Genomic DNA, 20,404 nt, shown 5'->3' on the forward strand with positions numbered 1-20,404 from the left:
ATAAAAATGCCGACAAATTTTGCGTGGGCGGCTGATTTCGCTGCTGATTGGCCGGTTGGCTGTGTACAGGGTTCTGATAGGCTGAAAATTTGCATTAAAATTTCTTTCAATTTGTCGCCATTTTTGTCGCTTTGCGCCTATTTTCGGCTCGAAAGTAGACATTAGCGACGTTTTTTGCTGCAAAAATGCGATAATTGAAGATTCACACGTAGAATTCGTCGAATCGCATAAATTAAAAATAAAGCTCAATAATTATCCTCACGTTTTTTGCCCCATTTTGTCTAATTTTTTCTCCAATTAATTCTTTTTTCGCTATATTTTCTTGTTTTCTTACATGTGTTCAGAAGCACCTGCTTCTTTTTCGTCCCAACTGTAGTTTTTTTTCTTCTTGTTTTTGGTCCACACTCAATTTTACTTCAAATCGTGAGTTGAAAACAGAGTCATATTAAATTAATTTAGCGACAATTTCGAATAAGCTTTGTTTTTGCCTCTTTTTCGAGCAATTAAATGCTCGTTTTTGTCGAAAATAAAAACTGACAAAAGAATTAATTAATTGGATCTTGATTAGATGTTTCTTTCCGCGGCGGGAGTTCACTTTTAGCGATTTTTTTGATTATTTTTGTTGTTGTTCTCCTCCTTGATTTCAATCCGAAAAAAGAACGTTTCTCTTTCAATTTGGAAACAAACCGGCTATCAGAAGATTGATTCGACCGTTGATAACAGAATGACAGTAAGGGTAAATTAAAAGAATATTTTTTTTAACTTCAAAACTATGAAAATTAATCAAGAAAAATATTTTTTTTTATAAAATTTGGCGCAAAATTATTATTTTGAAGGAAAGATTCCATAAATCTGGATTTTTCTTTTGAAGTTTTTATAGTGACACCCTTATTTTATTTTATAAATTGGAAATTTTGGCCTTCTTCTTTTTTCTTTGAAGATCGAAATTTTCTATTTGAAAAACATTTTTAATAAAATTTCACTGAAAAAATAACTCGCGACTTATTCCTTGGTAAAATGTTTCTGAGAAAGTGAATACTGTAATTGACGAATTCCAGCGCTTGGAAATCCGTGTAAATTACCGATTTGTGATGCAGTACTTGGGATGACAGTAATCAGTGTTCACATTTCCAAATGTGTCCAACTTCCAAAAATACGACACATTTCTTTCCCGAAGCTCCAGTTTTAGCTGTTAGAAAATAGACCTTCTGACCTGAAAATTATTTTCAAAATAGAAAATTTTAAGCTTTCTTATTTTTATCTTTATATTTTCCGTCTTGTTGAAAACGTTTTCACAGAAAAAGAAGTAAAAATATCATGAATAATTAATAAAGTGATACCCTTACTTTGTGTTTTTGTAAAAGTGGCTATTTGAGCAAAATTAAGACAATTTTGACCAAAAATTTTGTAAATAATATCTTCAAAATTTGAAATTTCGGCTTACATAAAAACTAGATTGATCTTTAAAGAGACATAATAAGGGTGTCTCCTCGCTATTTTCTTTGGAAAATTGTGTTGTTTCTTCAGTTAAGAACCTTTTTTATGGTTTCTACTTAGTAAAAATTTTCTTATTAATGATTCTAGCTCATTAAAATTGAACTCAAAACATAATTAAATAAAAATAAACAGTTCTGATTTTTAATTACGATATCCACCTTCGCCAATTATGCATTTATTTTGCAATCAGCGCTCAAAAGCTTATTCAAAAACATCCTGCTTATTTGACTATCATCAAAAACGAGCGAAAAGAAACACACAATAAAAGCTAATCGTATCAGAGTAAGACAAGCATGTTAAGATCCTGCTGCCAGTGTTCTTATTCTTCTTACTGTCGTTTTTCGTCGCGTTGGTGGCGGCGATCTACAGATTGGTTTATACGATGATTATCAAGTTCAGACTCACGCAGAGGTTCAGACGGTCTGCCAGACATAATTTCAGGTAAACTTTATTCTATCTCTGGCCCCGTTATGAGGGCTAACCCTAACCCTAACCCCAAAATATGGACCACTGATTGGCCAGTAGGGCGAATACGGGCTTCTGATTGGTTAAAAATTTTTAAGAAAATTTGTCGCTAAGCGTTTTTCGCTTCCTAACACAAGCCTGGTCTTAAGGGTATGGTACTTATTAATTTTGAATCAAGGATTTTGGATTGATATCTTTAATATTATCAGGTATATTTTGAGAAGAATTGAATAAATGATTAATTGCCTGTTGAAGATTTTGTTTTGTCAGATCTAATAATCAACTGTAATACTGGATTAAGGGGGTGGTGGTCGAGAATATTTTTTTCGACTTTTTGAAATTTTGATTTTATTTTTGAATTCCTCGATAAAAAAAGAATATTTTTGGTTCCTACCATTTTTTGATTGGATCAACTTTTCTTTAGAAAATATCGATTTTAAGTCGGGAATTCACGATTTTACGAAACTTTGAAATTTGATTTTCTGTACCAAAACCGATATTAACATGATTTTTGCTGCGAGATATTGTTAAAATAAATGATTTTACTCAAAAAAGGGCAATAATTGACAATACTTGTAATTTTTTTGAAAATTTAAGTTCAAATTGGGTGAAAAATGACGATTTTTAAGAAAACAATTTTTTTAAATCAGCTTCTTTGACCTCAAAATGTAAAAGAACATTTCTGAAACTATTTTGCCAACACGCCAAAGGGTCTGAACTATCTTCACAATAAATTTAATTTCGAAAAAAATTTAAGGGTTTCCTCACAATTTTGTCAAGAGATAGGTCCACTTTAGAAGCATAATTTGAGCGTTTTCCGAAATTTTTTTTTTTTAAAACTAAGTCGCCAACATAATTTGAACCCTTTTAAACCTATTTTCGTTGAGAACAGAAAAATTTTTTTTTGAAAAATTTTGATTTAATTTTGTTGAAAAAAATCCGATTCTCGACCACCACCCCCTTAAGTAATAGAATTTATGCAACAATTTTGATGCGTTAGAAATTGTATTGCTAGTCATAATGAAAAAGATGTTCATTTTTATATATCGAATAATAATCCAAGTGACTGTACTTTTTTGCTCATAAAACATGAAGTGACATGTATTTTAGCTGTTTTGTCAATTTATTTTTTCATAAGACAAACGTTTTTCAACAAGTTAATTTTCAAAAAGAATGTTTTTAAAAAGGACTCGCCGTGTTTTGAGAGGAAGTTTATCTTGGTCTACTGGCATCATCTATTTATTTTTTTGCTTACTTTCGGTCATTTTCCTTTTTTGCGATAGAGTTTCTTTTGAATAAGTTATGAATCAGCTGGAGCATATGCAGTAGCTCTCATTCTCTCTCTCGAGGCCACTTGCGACGGGTAGTGTTTAGGGGACCGCTCAGAATGTCTAAATTCTAGCGTAAAAGCGCGCTACAGCTATTGAAAGCAAAGCTCGTTAATTGCCATCTCGTTCAGTCAAAAAGAGGGCCACGGTTTCTCTTTCGCTCAAAATCACGGGCACTTGGACTGGCTCTTCTTTTTCGAAGGAACAGTTGCTATTTTGAGGCGATTTTAGAGAGCGATTGTTTCGAAAAGAAACATCTGCTTTTCGCCGGAAAAAAAACTAAGTGACGGCGAAAAAGTTCAAATTCTAAAGAAAACATTCAGTGGTGATACCCTTATTTTTCTGAATCAAAAGAAAGATCGAAATCAAATCATATTATTTTGCGGCTTAAAATTTAAAATTTCCAAAATTTTTTGTCGAAATTGAAAAATTAAGAAGCAACATTTTCAAAGCGACAAAATAGTTGTTGCAAATCGAATTTTTGCGGCAATTTTTTAGAAAAAATTATCGAAATTTCGGACTTGAGTTTTCAAAAAAGTAGCTTTTGGTTGGATCTTTCTTTGACGAAGAAAATGAAGGGCGTCACTAAGTTAAATTCTTGAGAAAAGAATCTTCGCAAAATCTTATTTTCAAACCTATTTTTCAGACCGATTTGACCCTATTTTTCCCCGTAAATAATTAACAAAAAACCTCCAGTCTGAAAAAGAAAAACATCATTTTCGATCCCCAGAGAGAAAATTAAATGCGATCGAGATTCGATTCGATTCGATTCTGGGAACGTTCTTTTGGGTTTGGCTCATTAGCTCACCACAGAGTTCGTCCAACTGTTTCAAAGCCATTAACCCGGTCCCGCGAGGCAATCGCATTAACGCTTCTGTGCAACGGTTAAGCAACAAAAACCAATTTTCTCCTTTTTTCAGAAGCGATGGAAACTCGGCCCCGCCTTATCCATTTATGGAAGAACCGCCATCTTACATTTCCTTGTTTCCTGCTTCCTGTCCACAGGTAAGACCAGCTCTTTGGCTTGGGGTTATTAACTGATGACGCAAATAACTGATGAAGCAATAAGACCTGATTAAGCAATTTTAAACCTGTCCTTGGGGACATATAGATTTGAATGTTTCTAACTCTGAATTATAATTTACAACTAAATAGACTTTTATTAAAAAAATAAAGATTAGCCGCTTGCGGCTAGGTGGTGTCAGGAACCGACAAAAAGTCGACAAATTTGCGTGGGCGGCTATTCGGCTGCTGATTGGCCGGTTCGCCGAATCCAGGCTTCTGATTGGTTGAAAAATTCTACGCGAAATTTGTTTTCTACAACCAATCAGACGCTTGGATTCGGCGAACCGGCCAATAAGCAGCCGAATAGCCGCCAGCGGAAAATTTGTCGAAATTATTTTTCGGTTCCAGACACCACCCCTTTTTTAATGAACTATTTTGTTTATTTTTTATATTGATGTGTATTCAAATATGTTTTAATAAATAAAAATTTTTTTATAACGGAAAGAGGTTTTTTTATAAAAGAAAATCGATGATCTCCGCGGTATTAAATATTTTCGGACAAAAAGCCGCGCGCGGCTTCTCTTAAATGAAGATTTCTAAAGCTGCTTTTATCGTGTTTCTTCGAGTCCCTTGAAGAACATAGATGTCATTTAGACAGAATTAGACAGTTAAAAGGATGAGTAGCGATAAATCTTCGAGGTAGGCAATTTGGGACTCGAGATAAGCCTTTTGTCTCAAAAGTTCTGAAGAGACGTTTTTTAGAAAGCTTCGGCCGCGGTTCAACCCGGTCGGCTAAGAAAAACAGGCGTTAATTTTGAGAATCGAAAAATTGAAAAATTGGAAAATTGAAAAATTGCGCGTTTCAAAATTTTTAAAATCGAATTGATCTTTCGGAAGGTGTCCGTCCGCGCCGATGTCAAATGTCAAGAGCAAAAGAGTTTTGAGTCGAGTGGCAGTTTCCAGTTGCCGGAGCCACACTTTTCTCAATTTGATTGAGTGAGCAGATCAAATTTATCGAATTTGGCTCAGCCGCCGCCCAATTTGCCGGAAACCGCTCCTCCACGGATCTCGCTACTTTCGAAAGCGAATGTTCAATTTTCGAGGGAGATAGATTTGATCGAAGAAAACGCAAGTGTGTCGCGTTGTTCCGAGAAAATTTATAAGATTCTGAATTCCAAAAAAGATCTCCAAGTAATTTGTTCGAATTATTTTTAAATTGCCCACCAGGTGGCGCTTTTTGTATAAAACCGATCAATCAAATCATGAATAGGAGTATTTTCTATTAAAAGTGGATTCAGACTGTAAAAGACCTTGTAATATTGCGGCTATTCTCGCTAGGAACGTAAGAAGCCGCGCGCGGCTTTTTGAGAAAGCGGCTTTTTGACATACATTTTTGGAAAAGCCGCAAGCGGCTTGATTCGACGAAAACTGTGTGAAAACCCTTAGTCAGGGTAAAAAAGAGCTTATTTTTAAAAAGCTTTGTCGCGGCTTTTGCAAAAATATAGCCGCTAAGCGGCTTCCTCAGTATTTTAAAAACAGATTTAAAAGCTTATTTTGACTGCTTCAAATCCTGACTCAGGTTTTTCACAAAGGGTTTTTCTTATTTTTTTTGAGTCAGGAGAAATTATCTATTCTTTGAACTGAAAAATTAAAAAATTATCCTCTTGAAATCGAGACATTTTGATATTTTTCTCAGCGATAAAGTTCGACAAGTTGATTCGCAAGTTTTAATTTTAGCAAAAAAATTCGAATTTCGCGAAAATCAAAATCGCCGCGAAATAGTTTCGCGTCATCAATTGCATCTTATCTTGACGCGCATTAATTGTAGCCTGGCGTCATTGCGAACATGGCCACAGCGCAAATGTCTCACGATGTCGACGGACGGCCGCCGTGCTGCTCGCCCTTGCCGCCCGCCGAGATTCATGCGCATCCGCATCTGCCAGTGATACCTGCTAATCTCGCCCGCAACGATCATGTGATAAAGGTAAACATACTCACGTTAAAGTTCGTTTGATACAGTTCAATTTCGAAGATTGATACCAAATCTTTATTTTTCATTATTTCGGTAAGGACAGAAAAAACAAAAACAGCAGTTTTCGATATTTTTCTTGTTTTGTTTTTGTAATTTGTACAGACAAAATGTACAGAGTTATTTCAAAATTGTAATATTCCAGCGAACGTAATGATTACATCCTTCGAGTTCAACCATTCCTCTTGAATCCGGCGTCAACTTCTTTGCCGAGTTGTAGATCTTCCCATGAACATTCATCTCGTCCGCTTCGGCTTGAAAGTCGACGCGTTTTCCTTAAAAATAAAAATCTCAAATTTAACAATCGATACCATTGAAAGTTATCCACATTTTCCAAAAGCCGTCGCCGCCGAAGTCTTCGAGCCTCGATCGATGTACGATTGTCCAGCCAGCTTCCGTCAGTCTTAAATTTTCGCCAGCATAAAACTTTTTTTGGATGAAATTCGCGTCGAAACAAAAATAAAAAAAGCTAAAGAGGCGATTTTATCCAATTCCTTCAAATTAAATTTCGTAAAGCCGGCAGCCATTCCTTTGAGCACTCTTCGCACAGCGTTTTCGTCGTGGGCAAGTCGGAATTCGCGGGAATCAAGCTCGTAGAAATTCCCGAATCCATGTTTTGCAGGAAATTCGAAAACATTGCGAATAATTTCCAGTTGAGCAGCAGATTTTTTCATTTCGTCAAACTCATTTTCGGCTCTTTCCTTCAAAAATTTCAGCTTTTTAATTTCTCCCTCTAGTTTCTTCGTGAAAGATTCAGTTGTTTTTTGAACCTCTTCGATCTGAAAATCGCGCTCCTGGTTTCCAAGATTCGAATTCTCTTTGAAAGACTCAAGTTCAGCAACTCGTTTTTCCAGCTCATCATTTTTCGCCTTCAATTCATTTTTCTCTTTCTCCAAAGCACGGAAATCAAATGCCAGGCTTCGGAAAGTCTCGTTGTCTTTTTCCAGCTTTTCGACTCGATCAAAAATCGATTTCAATGTTGAATCATCAATTTTCCTGCTGTTCTCGGTAGAATTCTTCCCTTTGTTTTTGTAGTAGCTACTTCCGAGAGAGCTTTCAGATTGTTGGTCAGCGTTCTGCATTTTTCAAAGATAAATGGTTTATCGCTAGATCTCTTAATTAATATTGAAAAAACCAGAATTCTCAGATTTTTTGGGAAAGCAAATAGACTTGCTACTAACATTGCAAACAGTCAAATAGCAGCAGACTGCTGAGCTGCATCGAATAAAGTAAACAGTGATTATATGAGCTAGGCAACCTGTGCAGAAGAACCAAGTCAGACTTATTTAATGACAATCCGCATCTTCATTCTTTTTGAAAAAGCCGCAAGCGGTTTCTTTCACGATTCATCTTCGTACCCTGAAATTTTATTTGTTACGGGAAGTTTATTGTTTACGGGCCGAGAATAATTAGAAGCGACTAATTTTCGCGAGAACGGTTTACGCAAAAACAATATCTCACTTTGTTGTGCTTGCTTGAATGTGTGTTTCCTAAACTGAGAATTCAAGAGGCAGTGTGCACCTATCACATACATGTTCGTAACGATCAATGAATAAAGGAGCTAAAACGGGGGAATTCGGGGAGGAAAAACTAAGTGCTTTTCCGGAAAAAACTAAAAGTTCATTTTTTAATAACGAGATCGAGGAACTATGTCCATTTCATTTTATCACTTTAAAAACCTGACTCAGGTTTTCTACACAGGCTCCAAAGCCTTGATCATAGCTTTCTCTACTGGGCACAGGAGCCTGTGTCAAAATCCTGAGTCAGGATCCTGACAAGATGATTTCTTATTTAACCTGTGTCAGGACCCTGACTCTGCCCTCGGCAACCTATATTTAAAACCTGAGTCGAGGCTTCGTTTTTTAAGATCCTGACTCAGGTTTCCTGGGATGTTTGCCGGATCCTGACTCAGGATTTGAAGACAGGCTCCTGAGCCCAGTTGAGGAAGCTATAATTTAGGCTCAGGAACCTGTGTAGAAGACCTGACTCAGGTTCTGAAAATGATAGAATTAAAATGGACTTTGCGGTATTTTTTTCAAAACGCTAAAATAACCACTTAATTTTATTTTATTCAGGCAATTTTTTTTCTTCTTTGGTGAAAATAGAAGGTTCATTTTTCGACCCTCTGTTTGCTGACTTATCGCATTTTGGCCGGGCTGTGTGTCCGACTGGGCGTTTTAAAAACGGTCAATTATCATAATTCGAGCGAGATATTTGAAATGCCGGCTCCATTCTTGCGCAAATAACATTTCGAGATCTTGAGCTGTCTTGGCTTTTTTCTTTCACGTGGCTAATGCTCAGTGCAGTTTCTTGCGGTCTTATAAAGGGCTGGACTGAAGAGATAAATAAATTTAGACATTCTAGCGCATAATTTAGAAATTCATTGCTTTAGAAAATAGTTGTTTTCTAAATGAACTTTGGGTCAAATTTTTAAGGGTGTAGACAGCTTAATCTTGATTTTGATGAAGACATAACAAAGTGACACCCTTATTCTTTTGATTCTTAAAATTTAAAATAATTTATTTAAATATTTTTAAAATATTTTATTTTAAATATTTTTTTTAGAAAAATAAGGGTGTCCCTTTGTTATTTCTTCAAGAAAAATACAGCTCATTTTAACGATTTTATTGCAAAATTTCGATTTTTCTGAACACATCATCCATTAATGATTTTGATCTTTTTTAAGACTCTTCGTTTTTACGACAAATCCGACTTTTACACGCACATCTCTTTAGCTTTTTGAACAGTCAGCTTCGTTAAATGAACACTTTTTCTAAAACCGACCTGCTGATTAATTTTCTGATGAGCTGGCTTTGCGGCTGATTTTCAACAACCGCTGTATTTTTTTAGCTGGAGCAAAAACCAAGTTCATAACTGAGCAAATCTAAATATTTTTTCATCAATTTATTTCAGGTGAAAGAAGAAGCAACCGAGCGAAAACGAACGTATACTTTTTAATTTATCCACCCTGCAAAATTCTCTTCAAATAAACATATTATCTTTTTCCCTATTTTGAATTCTAATTCAATTATAATTGGACTTTATTTTAGCTCAACCCAGAGAAGCATCATTTTTCAACTAAAAAAGGCAGCTTTTATTGACGATGCAAAATTGACGGTCTATTTTTGACATGCTATTATTTTAGATAAAACGGTTAAATAATAGATTTTCGAGAATTTTATAAAACCACTTCATATCGGAGAAAAAATAATTGAAAAAATTACGAAAATTTCCATTTATTTGGCAACATACGCGCAGAAAGGTTAAGCTTGCTTTTTGATTTGATAAGTCGCCCTTAATTTTGAGTCAAAAATCTGTGTTTTAGGGGGGAGAGAATTGACATTGTAGAAATTTTTCGACACAAAAATTTTAGGAAATTTCGGACCAATCAGCCCGTTTTTGGTCAAAAATCTGGGTCTTTTAGTTTTTGGTCAAAATTGGCACTTTTGAACTTAAATAATTTCAACTTAAAATAGTCATCATGACAATAATAAACTAAAGTAAATAAGAGATCGATACCCTTACTTCATGTTTTAAGGGATCCCCCCTGTTTTTTCAAGTCTTTCATAGGGGGTTATATTTGGCATATTTAGATTCCTCGTGATCTGAGGATCATTTTGGTGTATAATATGACCCCTTTACGAACATCTATCCCTGAAATTTTAGCCTTCGAAAATTGCAAAAATGCATGTAATTTATACTTCGCGTAAAAATCGGAATTTTTTTCGACTTTTCAATAACATCGAAATATGACATATAAGGGGTCTATCGAAAGCTTAGAATGTGCTGATTAAGAATTTTATAACCGCACTAGACTTTTAGACTAAATGTTGGCGCTAGAGAGCATTTTACCTCCAAAAAACGCCAAAAATGGACCCAATCGGTTGTTCTAAAGAAAATTTTTTAATTACTCGGCCAAATTATTTCTCTGTACTAGAGATTTAAGATAAGGCCTTGGCCTATCAAAATATAGTCGGAGATGGTGTCTATCTAAGCCCAAATCGGCTGAATTTCGACTCAAAAATGGCCTAAAATGGCCTTTTTTCGAAATTCTCGAACTTTGGCCCCTCCTAGTGGTAGGTTTGCCTTGACCAAAAAACTTCTCTGTACTAGAGAATAGCGGATACCACCTGAGCTTTCCGTAGAGCTATTGTATGCCCCAATACATAAGCGCAAATCGGCTGAATTTCCAGTCAAAGATGGCCAAAACGGGGGGGGATCCCTTAATTACTTGGTTAGCTTATGAGTCATAAGTAATGGCATAAAAAATATTGTTTGAAAAGAAGTTTTACTAAGAAGACGTCCGAAAATGTCCGACTTTAAAAAAATCGTCTAATGAAATCGAAGAGTGATACGTTTGAGAAGCGGCGGCGGTAAAAAAAGTGGAAATCGGGGTCTTAGCGAGAAAGCCGGCGACAAAGAAGCAGATCAACAGAGAAGTACTGTTGACGAGGCGGCGAGATTGAGTTTCCGCCCAAAGAGAAACAAAGCTCTAAGTTGAGCCAGAAGAAGGAATTCGACAGCTGGAACGGATCAGCCACGGGATCGCTTTCACGTAGCCGGGAAAGAACGAGGTTTTTGGAGAATAATTGTTTTGTTAAAAATAATCAAAAAAAAATTTGAAAAACGATTTTATTTAGTTCTTGCTTTCACACGTCATTTATTTCAAAAGATAAATCAAATAAAACAGTCGGGATTTATTAAAAATGTACAGAATCAGTTGAGAAGTTTAATATTCCAGCGGACATAAGACCATGTGCCTTTGACTTTTACCATTCCTTCTTGATCCGGCGTCAATTTTTTCGCCGAGTTCTTGATCGTCCCATCATTATTGGCAATAGAGTCCGCGTCGGCTCGAAAGTCGACGCGTTTTCCTAAAAAATAAAAGTCTCAAATTCTGCAATCAATACCTTTGAAAAGAATGCACATTTTCCAGAAGCCGTCGCCGCCGCAGTGTTTGCTCCACGATTGATGTCGAATCGTCCATCTAGCTTCGGTCACTTCTAAATTTTTCTCGTAATGAAACTTAATTTTGGGTGAAAATCGCGTCCAAACAAAAATCTAAAAATTAATAAATGCGATTTTATCTAATTCCTTCAAATTGAATTCCGTAAAGCCAGCCGCCATTGCTTTGAGGACTCGTCGAACTGCAGCTTCGTCGTGGTGTTGTCGGACAGATTGAGAGTCGACGCCGTTGTAAAATCCAAATCCAATTTCCCATAGATTTCTGGCGTTGTGATGATCAAGATAAAATTTCTCGAAAAAACTGCATCTCTTCGTAATTTTCTCAATTTTATCGCTTTTCTCAATATTCTCGTTGTTCAAATGCTCGCTGATTACTTCCGTCGTTTCGACCCGATTCTTCCCAAAAACCAAGTCCTTAGGCCGAATTCGATTTTGAAGCTGTTTGATCAAACTGACAATTGAGCGATGATTCGTCAAAGCTGCTGCGTTTGCTGCTCTTTCTCCGGGGTCAATTTTGAGACAATCTTGGATCAGACTTTCCATCGCCGGGAAAACTACTTCTGCCGGATTTCGCAGGTTTTGGGCGATATTGTTCATCGTTTGGAGCAAATTTCGTGTCGCGAAGGGATGTCTTTTTTTGTTTCATCAAAAATTAATAAGCTGAAACGGCTTTTAAGAAGAGAAAACAAGTCCTGAAGGTGCAGAGCATTTGAAAAACGATTCCCATCGCCCAAACATCATGCCCAAAAGTAACATTCTCATCTCCTTGGCCCTGAAGACTCTCTGGAGGAAGAAATTCCATCGATCCAGCCACACCGGTATTCATAGTTCCTTCAAACAGTCGGGAAACGTTGAAGTCCGCGATCTTCACCTAAAAGTTAAAATAAATAAAGGCTTTTAGACGGTAGCATACGAGTTTCTGATCTTCAGAAAGCAGTATGTTCTCGGGCTTGATGTCTCGATGGATGATATTTTCACCATGAATGTATTCTGAAAACTCTTAAAAATCGTTATCATATTTTGTCAGTTACTCATAGCAAGAACAAGCTGCGCTGAAATTCCAAGAGCATCGTTTTCGACCCATTCTTCCTCGTTTTCTCCCCATTCTAAATAAAGTAAAGAGGCATTTTGATTGAAAAACTCACCATTTTCAAGCATTTTCTGGAGAAAAGTCGCCAAATCTCCACCTGGCATGTATTCCAAAATCAAGCCATGGTAAGGAAGATTGTCTGGAGACGTAAAACTCATGTTGTCGAGAAGTTTTACCACGTGGGGGTGGTCTTTTTCAGGGCTAAAACTGGTCACTTTTAGAAAAAGAAGGCTCCTGTTAATCATTTTCGCCTATTCCTAGTCGATTGAGAAGGTTGACTTCCTGATTTGCATCTTGCTTTTGTTTTTCATCAAAAAGCGCGATTCCTTTCAGCATTTTCAGCTCGTTCCCTATTTTCAAATTTCAAATTTTCAGCACTTTTCATCCGACTAACCATTTTCAAGATCCTCAACGACCCAGTAAATTTTGCCATCTCTGGGCGGCTTTAGCTCTCGAATCGCCTTGTATCTTTCGTTTATCACAAAGTTTTCCATGATTGAATTACAGTTAGAAGCAGAGAAACTGTATTTTGAAATGCGATCGGTCGCCGGGAACGTATTTGCATCTCATGAGCAAATATTGGTCAGAAGCAATTTTCCCTTTTCGAAAAATGGAAACGTGAGAATTATGTTTTTTAATTGTGTCACATTTTCGGCGAACAGGTCTGTCTTGCTGTCTGCTCTTTTTTAGACGCCGCGGTCGTTATCGCAAACAGCTGAGCTGTTAGATGATTGCGAGATCTCATAATAGGGAAATGATTTTTTATAATTATCGAAACGTGACTAGTTCAAACATAAAAACCGCTTATCCGAACAGAGATTGAAGTCTTTATTTTTCATTTTTATCCAATACAACTGATTTTACAGACAAGAGAATGTAGTTTTGAAACAGTTTTTTCAAGTTCGCATATTTTTTTTACAGAAATGGCGATTTTCGCTAATTTAAACATTTTTTAATAAAATTATTTCGCGAAAAAATTATCAAAATACTTAATTAACATGATGTTAGATCAGAAAAAAATCAGGTTTGAGTCAGTTTTTCTACACAAGTTTTCGAGCCTTGCATTAGTCTTCAAGTGAATTAATTGTTACAAAATAAAGCTGATCATTTTTTCTAAAATATTCTTGTCAGAATAAGTGTCAAAATCAACACATTTCGTGATTAAAAAAAATATTGGTTAGTAAAGTACGGCCAACGTGCATGTCAAGTCGAGGTAAAAAAAAGGCTGACGGCTGGAGTGCGATTGCGGCCGTGGGAAAGTCACTCCTTTTGGTTTTTTTTTCGAGACTTCAGCTCGTCAAGATTTTAGAAAATCCCAGGCTCAGTTGATGTAGATTTATCCAACCGCCGGATAAATACAAATTGAGCAGCTGCTCACGCGGCTAGGGGAGTTATTTGATCGGATTAGTATCGAGAGACATGGGAACTCTGAGCTTTAAAAAAAGGCCACAAAAAAGCCTGACTCAGGTTTTCTACACAGATTTCCAAGCCACAATCCTATTGATTCTTGCTTGAATTTCGCAACTTGGGAGATTCACTTGCTGGATTCTTGGAAATCGTTTGCAAAAAGGGGGAATGATTATTGACTTTTTCAATTTGTTGAGAGCGTGACACGACAAATAGGGCGCTTTGAAAATAACCAGTAATGATGACTGTTGTTATAAACCCATTTTGGACGAGCATGATGTTGAGAACAACCCAGAAACAAATAGTTTTAATAAAAAATCATCAAGTTTATGAAAGATGACTCATTTATTGTGAGTCATAGATAATGATATAATTTTACCATGAGTCATAGTCTATGACTCGGAGAATGTGAGTCATACAGTATGAGTCAAGATTCGCATCAAATTTATCAAGAACCGCCTTTTTTATATAAAAAAAAATTGGCCGCCGCATGGTGGCGCTTTCTCTGTTCATGCTCCAACAAAATTTCAAGGAATAATCTTCCTTATTTCATTACTTTTATTTCGGTGTGTTTATTTGAGAAGGAACATGAGCTGTAAAATGAAATTAGAAAAACAGGGAATAAATTGGATTTATTTGTCGACGAAGAACTGGCTCGGAACTGGGGAGCGGTTTAGCTTCTGATCTAAATTGAATCGCCCGTTCTGCGATAAAAGGCTTCGACTGAACGTGTTCCGGATTTCGAGATGCGAAGAAGCACGGAAGCGAGAGTGCGCCTTTCCAGGGCAGAGGGGATCAGCTTCGGCCACAAATGGACGGCTCAGCCAACCGAAAAACACCGCCGATAAGGTCAGAATTTAAGAGATTAAAATCTTGAACTAATGTTTTCGCTTTTGAACATCCAGGGAAAATTTTACTTTTTCTACATAAATAACCTTAAAAATCGAGAAACCTCGAGATTCTTCAAATTTTGTTTTATCACCACTGAACAGAGCTGAGCTGACCTCAGTGAATATTTTTCTGAGCTGAGCGGAACTTAATCACTTGCTATTGAGCTGACTTGAGCTGTCCATTTTTTCAGAGGTCATTGAGCTGAGCTGATTTGAGCAGACATTTTTTACTGTAGTTGAGCTGAGCTGAGCAGACCCTTTTTAGAGCTGAGCTGAGCTGGTTGAGCTAAGCTGAGAGGTTTTCTACTGTTTTTATACTAGTAAACTAGCGTTATCTGAGCTTGGCTAAGCTAGCCTTGTCATCAAATTTTTGAGCTGAGCTGAGCAGATCATTTTCGAAAATCACTGAGCTGAGCAAGTGGCTCAGCTCAGAAAATTTGCAACTCTGCTTCAAAGAATTTCAAATCTTTTCATTTTGTAGTTAATTCAAAAAAAAAAAATCCTCAACGGATCTATGGAAAGTCTCCACAGGGAGCCAATGGCTCCCGCAAAACTCACTGTTCCAAATGGCATTTTTTCCCGGCTAAAAAGAGAAGGAAGCTGATCAGAGCAAAACAAATCTCTCGATTATTACCGAGAATATTCGGCGTTCTCCTCGGTTAAATTAAATATCCGCAAATTATATGAGTTCTATAAAACAGGCTTTTTTGAATATTTTTTCATTTCGTCAATTCGCAATCTGATCTTCATGGATAGAGATGGTTGTTTCCTTTGAAAGAGAAGATTATTGTGTTTGCGAGAAACATTGGGGACTCGGTGCAATTGACTTTTTTGACGATATGATTACCGATAAAAATAACGAGTCTATTACTGATTATTTTTTCTATAACAATACGGTTTTTGACGCAGAGCAAACCCCGAGCAAACCATGGTTCGACCAGATATTTATTATCGTGCATTATGGGACTCTGATAGTCGGCCTCCCAGCGAATATCATCATTCTTTTTATCATAGCGTACAATTGGCGAACTAAATCATCATTTTCTTGCCTTGTTTTGAATTTGACAATCGCTGATATGGTACTGATGAAGTACTTGAACTATCAGCCGTATATTGATGGTAAATTTTCAAGTTTTCATTTTCAAACTATTGTTTTTAAACAGGTGACGCGAAATTTCCACAATTACAGGGTAGGCCTTCATTACTCATTATCCATTAAAAATGATTAATAAATTTGGAAGCTCTGCTCGGTTTTTATCAATGCCTTGAAAAGTGTAAATTTGATTGGGGATGTCACGTCTTTTCCTCCTGCTTGTCATTTTTCTCGATATCAGGTAATTTGCTTTTAAACATATTTGCTTTAAAAGATGCCTTTTTTTTGATCAGCCGTCGCTTTTGACAGATTTTATGCGATTGTCAAGGCAGGCCCTGGAGAAAATCACGGCTTTCGTCTTTCAGTAATTTACGGAATAGTTTGGACTCTTTCACTGTTGATGACGATACCGCTGATTTATTTCGCATATGCAGTTAATGATGGTGAAGTTTATATTTGTAATCATGTTTGGACAATGAAGTCGAAAGACGAATGCACAGTTAATGGATACAAAAAAAAGATGTAGCTGCTAGAATTAATCTTTTCATCAGAAATCAAGGGTTTCTGATGGTATGATTGACGCGGAAAAATATATTTTTTTATCCTCGCAAAGCGCTTTTATTAAAAAAGGAAAACAGAAGTTTTCTTGATTGCCCCGAAAATGACCCTTTTGGAAGGGTTCCTCTCTGATGGCCATCACGTATACTCAGGTGCAATTGAGCTGAGCTGAGCTGTCCATTTTTGAGAGGTCATTGAGCCGAGCTGAGCTGAGCTGACGTTTTTTTTAAGGTAGTTGAGCTGAGCGGACCCTTTTTTAGAGCTGAGCTGGTTGAGCTAAGGTGAGCTGTTTTTTTCTGAATTTTTACTTGTAAACAAGACTTGTTTAACAAGTGTAGTCTGAGCTAGGCTAAGCGAGCCTTGTCCTCAAATAATTGAGCTGAGCTGAGCTGAGAGATAATTGCCTGAGCTGAGCTGAGCAAAACAGATCATTTTTGAAAATAACTGAGCTGAGCTAAGCGCCTGCTCAGCTCGCTCAGCCGGCTCAGCTCAGAAAGTTTGCAACTCTGAGCATGGGGAGAAAAGAAGACCCTTAAATTCATAAACAGTTTAGTAATGACCACAAGAGGCCATGACCACGAGGGGAACCCTTCCGAATCTATCTTTAATTGGTGTGAACAACCAAAGTACTTCCTCGAAAAACTTTACTACTTTACATTCGCCGTTGTTGTTTTTCTTATCCCCATTACTGTCAGCATCACTTCTTACATATTTATTATGAAGAAAAATAACAAATTACAAAATTCTCTTAAAAACATTGGATCGGTAAATAATGGCGCGCGTTCAAGGAGAAATTTAAATATGATGATTTCAATTTACGCTGGTAATTCATAAAAAGATTTTTTTTGATTATTTTTTGCGTTTCTCTTTTTTTAGTAACAACGTCGATCTGGTACGTCCCTTACATGTGCTTCATGATCATTGTTGTATTTGAAATTCCTTTGTCAAAAGTTCATTGCGATGTATTTGGAAGATTAGCGGAAACTTGTGTTATCATTACTCCACTTTCGAATGCAATCGTTTACTCATTTCTCGGAACCAAATTCAGGAAGCAGTGTTTTTTGACTTTTGCGGTAAGAATACTTATCCACGCTTCTTTATTCTTATCCAGGATAGAGTTGCAAATTTTGCTTTATTTTTAGTAGTAAAATTGTTCTAAAATCATTGATCTGACCTGAGCTGAGCGATAATTGTCTGAGCTGAGCAGATCAGATCATTTTCGAAAATAACTGAGCTCAGCTGAGCTGAGCGACTGCCAGCTTAGTTTACTAAGCTTCGTTACTGTGATCCTTAACAAAATACTGAAAATGAATCCTTTCAAATTTAATTGTATTTCAGAAAATCTTCAGATCTAGAGATCGTTTACGACGAAAACAACCTCTCACAAGAAGTTCGACAGAATTTTCCAGGAAAAAATTTTTGAAAACTGAGAGACCACCAGTAATACTTTTCAACGAAGATTCTTGTCGATTCCCAGCTTAAAGTGAATTTTTATTGGCCCTTGCTTGCAACCAAAAGAGTGGTTTTTTCTTTATTCGTCAAGAAAACTATGGACCCCCCGTCAGCTTTTTCATCCGACAAATGGAAATTCTTTAAATCACCATATTTTTGGTTCTTAATGCGTCCTCAGGTTAAACTTGCTTCAAAATCTTGATAAGAAAAAGTTTTGACCAAGAAAAATCAATATTTTTGCCAAAATTAGGGCAAATCCGTCAATTTTCGGCGAAAAGTCCAATTTTCAAATGCGATTTTTGGGGTGAAGGAGTCGAGATAGACCCCGAAAAAGTGGACCCTCAAAATCGTTTTTTGACCCGTAGAATCCATTTCCGGGGTCAAAATTTAAAAATTCCGAAATTTTATTTTTCGAAAAAAGCTGACGGGGGTCCTTAAATGTTTTTTGATTACTGTCCTGTTACTTCATTGTTTTGAAACTCCAAGCTCAATTAAAATATCCTACATCTGTTTCTTCAAATCTACGTCATTTTAAAAACCTCAAAAACAGGAAGCAAAACAAAGGCATCAAAAATTGCTTCCGCATCATTTAAAAAACGTGTTTTGAGGTTAAGCAGTTTTTGGTTCTTTGCAGTGCGTTTCTAACGAAGCCGAGCTCAATTAAATCTAATGGATGTGACGTGCGCGCATCATTTTTAGAATTTTTGAAAATATTACTTACTCTTTTCGCCAGTTCAGAAGTAAGCGGCCAGGTGCGGCTCATCGCGTGACAAACGAACGAAATCCGAAAAAGCATTCAAAAAAGCCTTTTTCTAATTTTTTAACGATTCATCTTGAACTATTTTTAGAAATCTTAATTGCAGGCAAAGATGATTACATTTAAATGAGCTAGAGCTATAGTTAATAAAGCTACGGTTCGCCAGAAAAATGATATTAATCTTCCCGGCGAACCGTAGGTCTCCCTAATAAAGTCAATATTTTTATAGAAAAAACTATTTCTGCATTTTTGTTTTTTTTTCTTAGTTCAGGGATCCCCCCGATTTCGCCAACTTTGACGGGGGGATCCCTTAAGAAAGCCTCCCTTGACAACCAGACATTTAACCTATTGATTCTCAAGATATTTCTCTCAAGCGTTTCTTGACACAGGGAAATCTAAATGACATTTCTTTAATGTCATTTGCTGGTATATTTTGAATGTGAAGAAAAAGGTATAGTTTTTATTCCATTTTTTTCCACGTAAAGAGGAGGTTAAAAATGATTGATGAAGAAAACAGTGACAATGATGAAAAATTGCAACAACCTAAGGTTCAGGTTTGTGAGATTTCTTTTATGAAAAAACAAGATAAAATAAGTGCTTGGATTGTCATTGCATCGGTGTTCTCAATCAAAAAGATGATAAAGTATATCTTGTACCAGAAGAGGTCTTATCTTCTCGAAGCATCCGTACGCAAAGGAAAGATTTGAATGCAAAATCGTATAAAAAAGTCATAAAAGGGAAAATTACTTTGACAAAACATGGATTCTCAACAAATCGCCAACTGCAAGTTTATCTTGGAGGGGGTTCTCTTTTCTGGATATCAATCATGCTTCTAAGTATGGACTTCTCAGTAATTTTTATAATATCGCGTTCTTAGCAAATTTCATCTCGCTAGAAAGATCAAAAAACAAAACAACTTTTTTGACTTCGACTTGTCATCGAAACTACAAAAGATGTGTCCGTACTGAATCAATTGATACCTGCGGTTATTTAATGAAAAAATGCCGGGAAACAAAACAATTTATCCTTCCAGAGCCAGTTACAACTGCTCGAATGAAAGAACGCTTGCCAAAATCATTCTCCGAGGAGGAAAATAAATTGAATTTACGTCGCTGTAAAAAGAAAAAATTTTATGACACGAAAGTCTGCCGGCATCTATGCTCAAAAACGCTTGTCTTAGAAAACAGTCGGAACAGTTTCATTTCACCCTGTGAATCAATTTGCTTCCAGCTAACACGATCCTTTGATTCTGCTGGAGAAATTTGTCCAACAGAAAAGTACTGCAGATCAGGATGCCCTTGTCCTTTTTACGATTGCGAAAAATTGGGCACGCATCAAACACTGACTCCTGTTTTTAATTTACAGGGGTCAAAGTATTCAGGAGAAAACACTACTCATTCACCATTAATTGAATCAACGTCAACGCAGTATCCATCAACCTCAACATCATTGTGGTCGTTGACAACACCGACAAAAATAATAAGTTCTGAAGGACTTTTGGAATCAAAAAGGAACATGCCATTAGATTTTTTCATTTTGAACCGGTTGTCGAGCGTTCCGCTCCATAAAAGTGGAACGATTGTTCACCTAAGTTTTCTAGGCCGCCTGCAAATTTTCTTCTAAAAAAACTTGGCGAACATGAACCTACTACTTCCGGGACCTTTTTCATGACCATCACCGGGTGTTATTTGTACTTTAAGGGATCCCACCGATTCGGCCAACTTTGAGGTCGAACTTCTTTTTTTCGGGCTTAGCTATCTTAGAAGTTAGAGGCATTTTTTGAAGCCCATTTCTTAATGAGAAATCTCTAGTAAGAAAATCAAAATTGGAAAAGCGAATCACCTCTAAAAATAGCCCTGAAGACATTG

General features: G+C 36.5%; 1 protein-coding gene across 1 annotated transcript; it reads left to right on the forward strand.

Annotated features, from left to right (window-relative positions):
* The first annotated feature begins 662 nt into the window (after positions 1-662).
* On the forward strand, positions 663-6,309 carry LOC145698492 (uncharacterized). The gene is made up of 4 exons (XM_081775694.1): positions 663-736; positions 1,799-1,938; positions 4,211-4,295; positions 6,124-6,309. Exons 1-4 carry the CDS (start codon positions 725-727, stop codon positions 6,307-6,309), a joined length of 423 nt encoding a protein of 140 aa, XP_081631820.1. The 5' UTR covers positions 663-724.
* Positions 6,310-20,404: the final 14,095 nt, after the last annotated feature.

Source organism: Oikopleura dioica, chromosome 2, assembly GCF_907165135.1.
Source record: "Oikopleura dioica chromosome 2, OKI2018_I68_1.0, whole genome shotgun sequence".
Classification (NCBI taxonomy): domain Eukaryota; kingdom Metazoa; phylum Chordata; class Appendicularia; order Copelata; family Oikopleuridae; genus Oikopleura; species Oikopleura dioica.

Coding starts and splice junctions, on each gene's coding strand:
- LOC145698492 (XM_081775694.1), top strand. Junction 1,939..4,210: donor TCTGCCAGACATAATTTCAG/GTAAACTTTATT, acceptor TCCTTTTTTCAG/AAGCGATGGAAACTCGGCCC. Junction 4,296..6,123: donor TTCCTGCTTCCTGTCCACAG/GTAAGACCAGCT, acceptor CATTAATTGTAG/CCTGGCGTCATTGCGAACAT.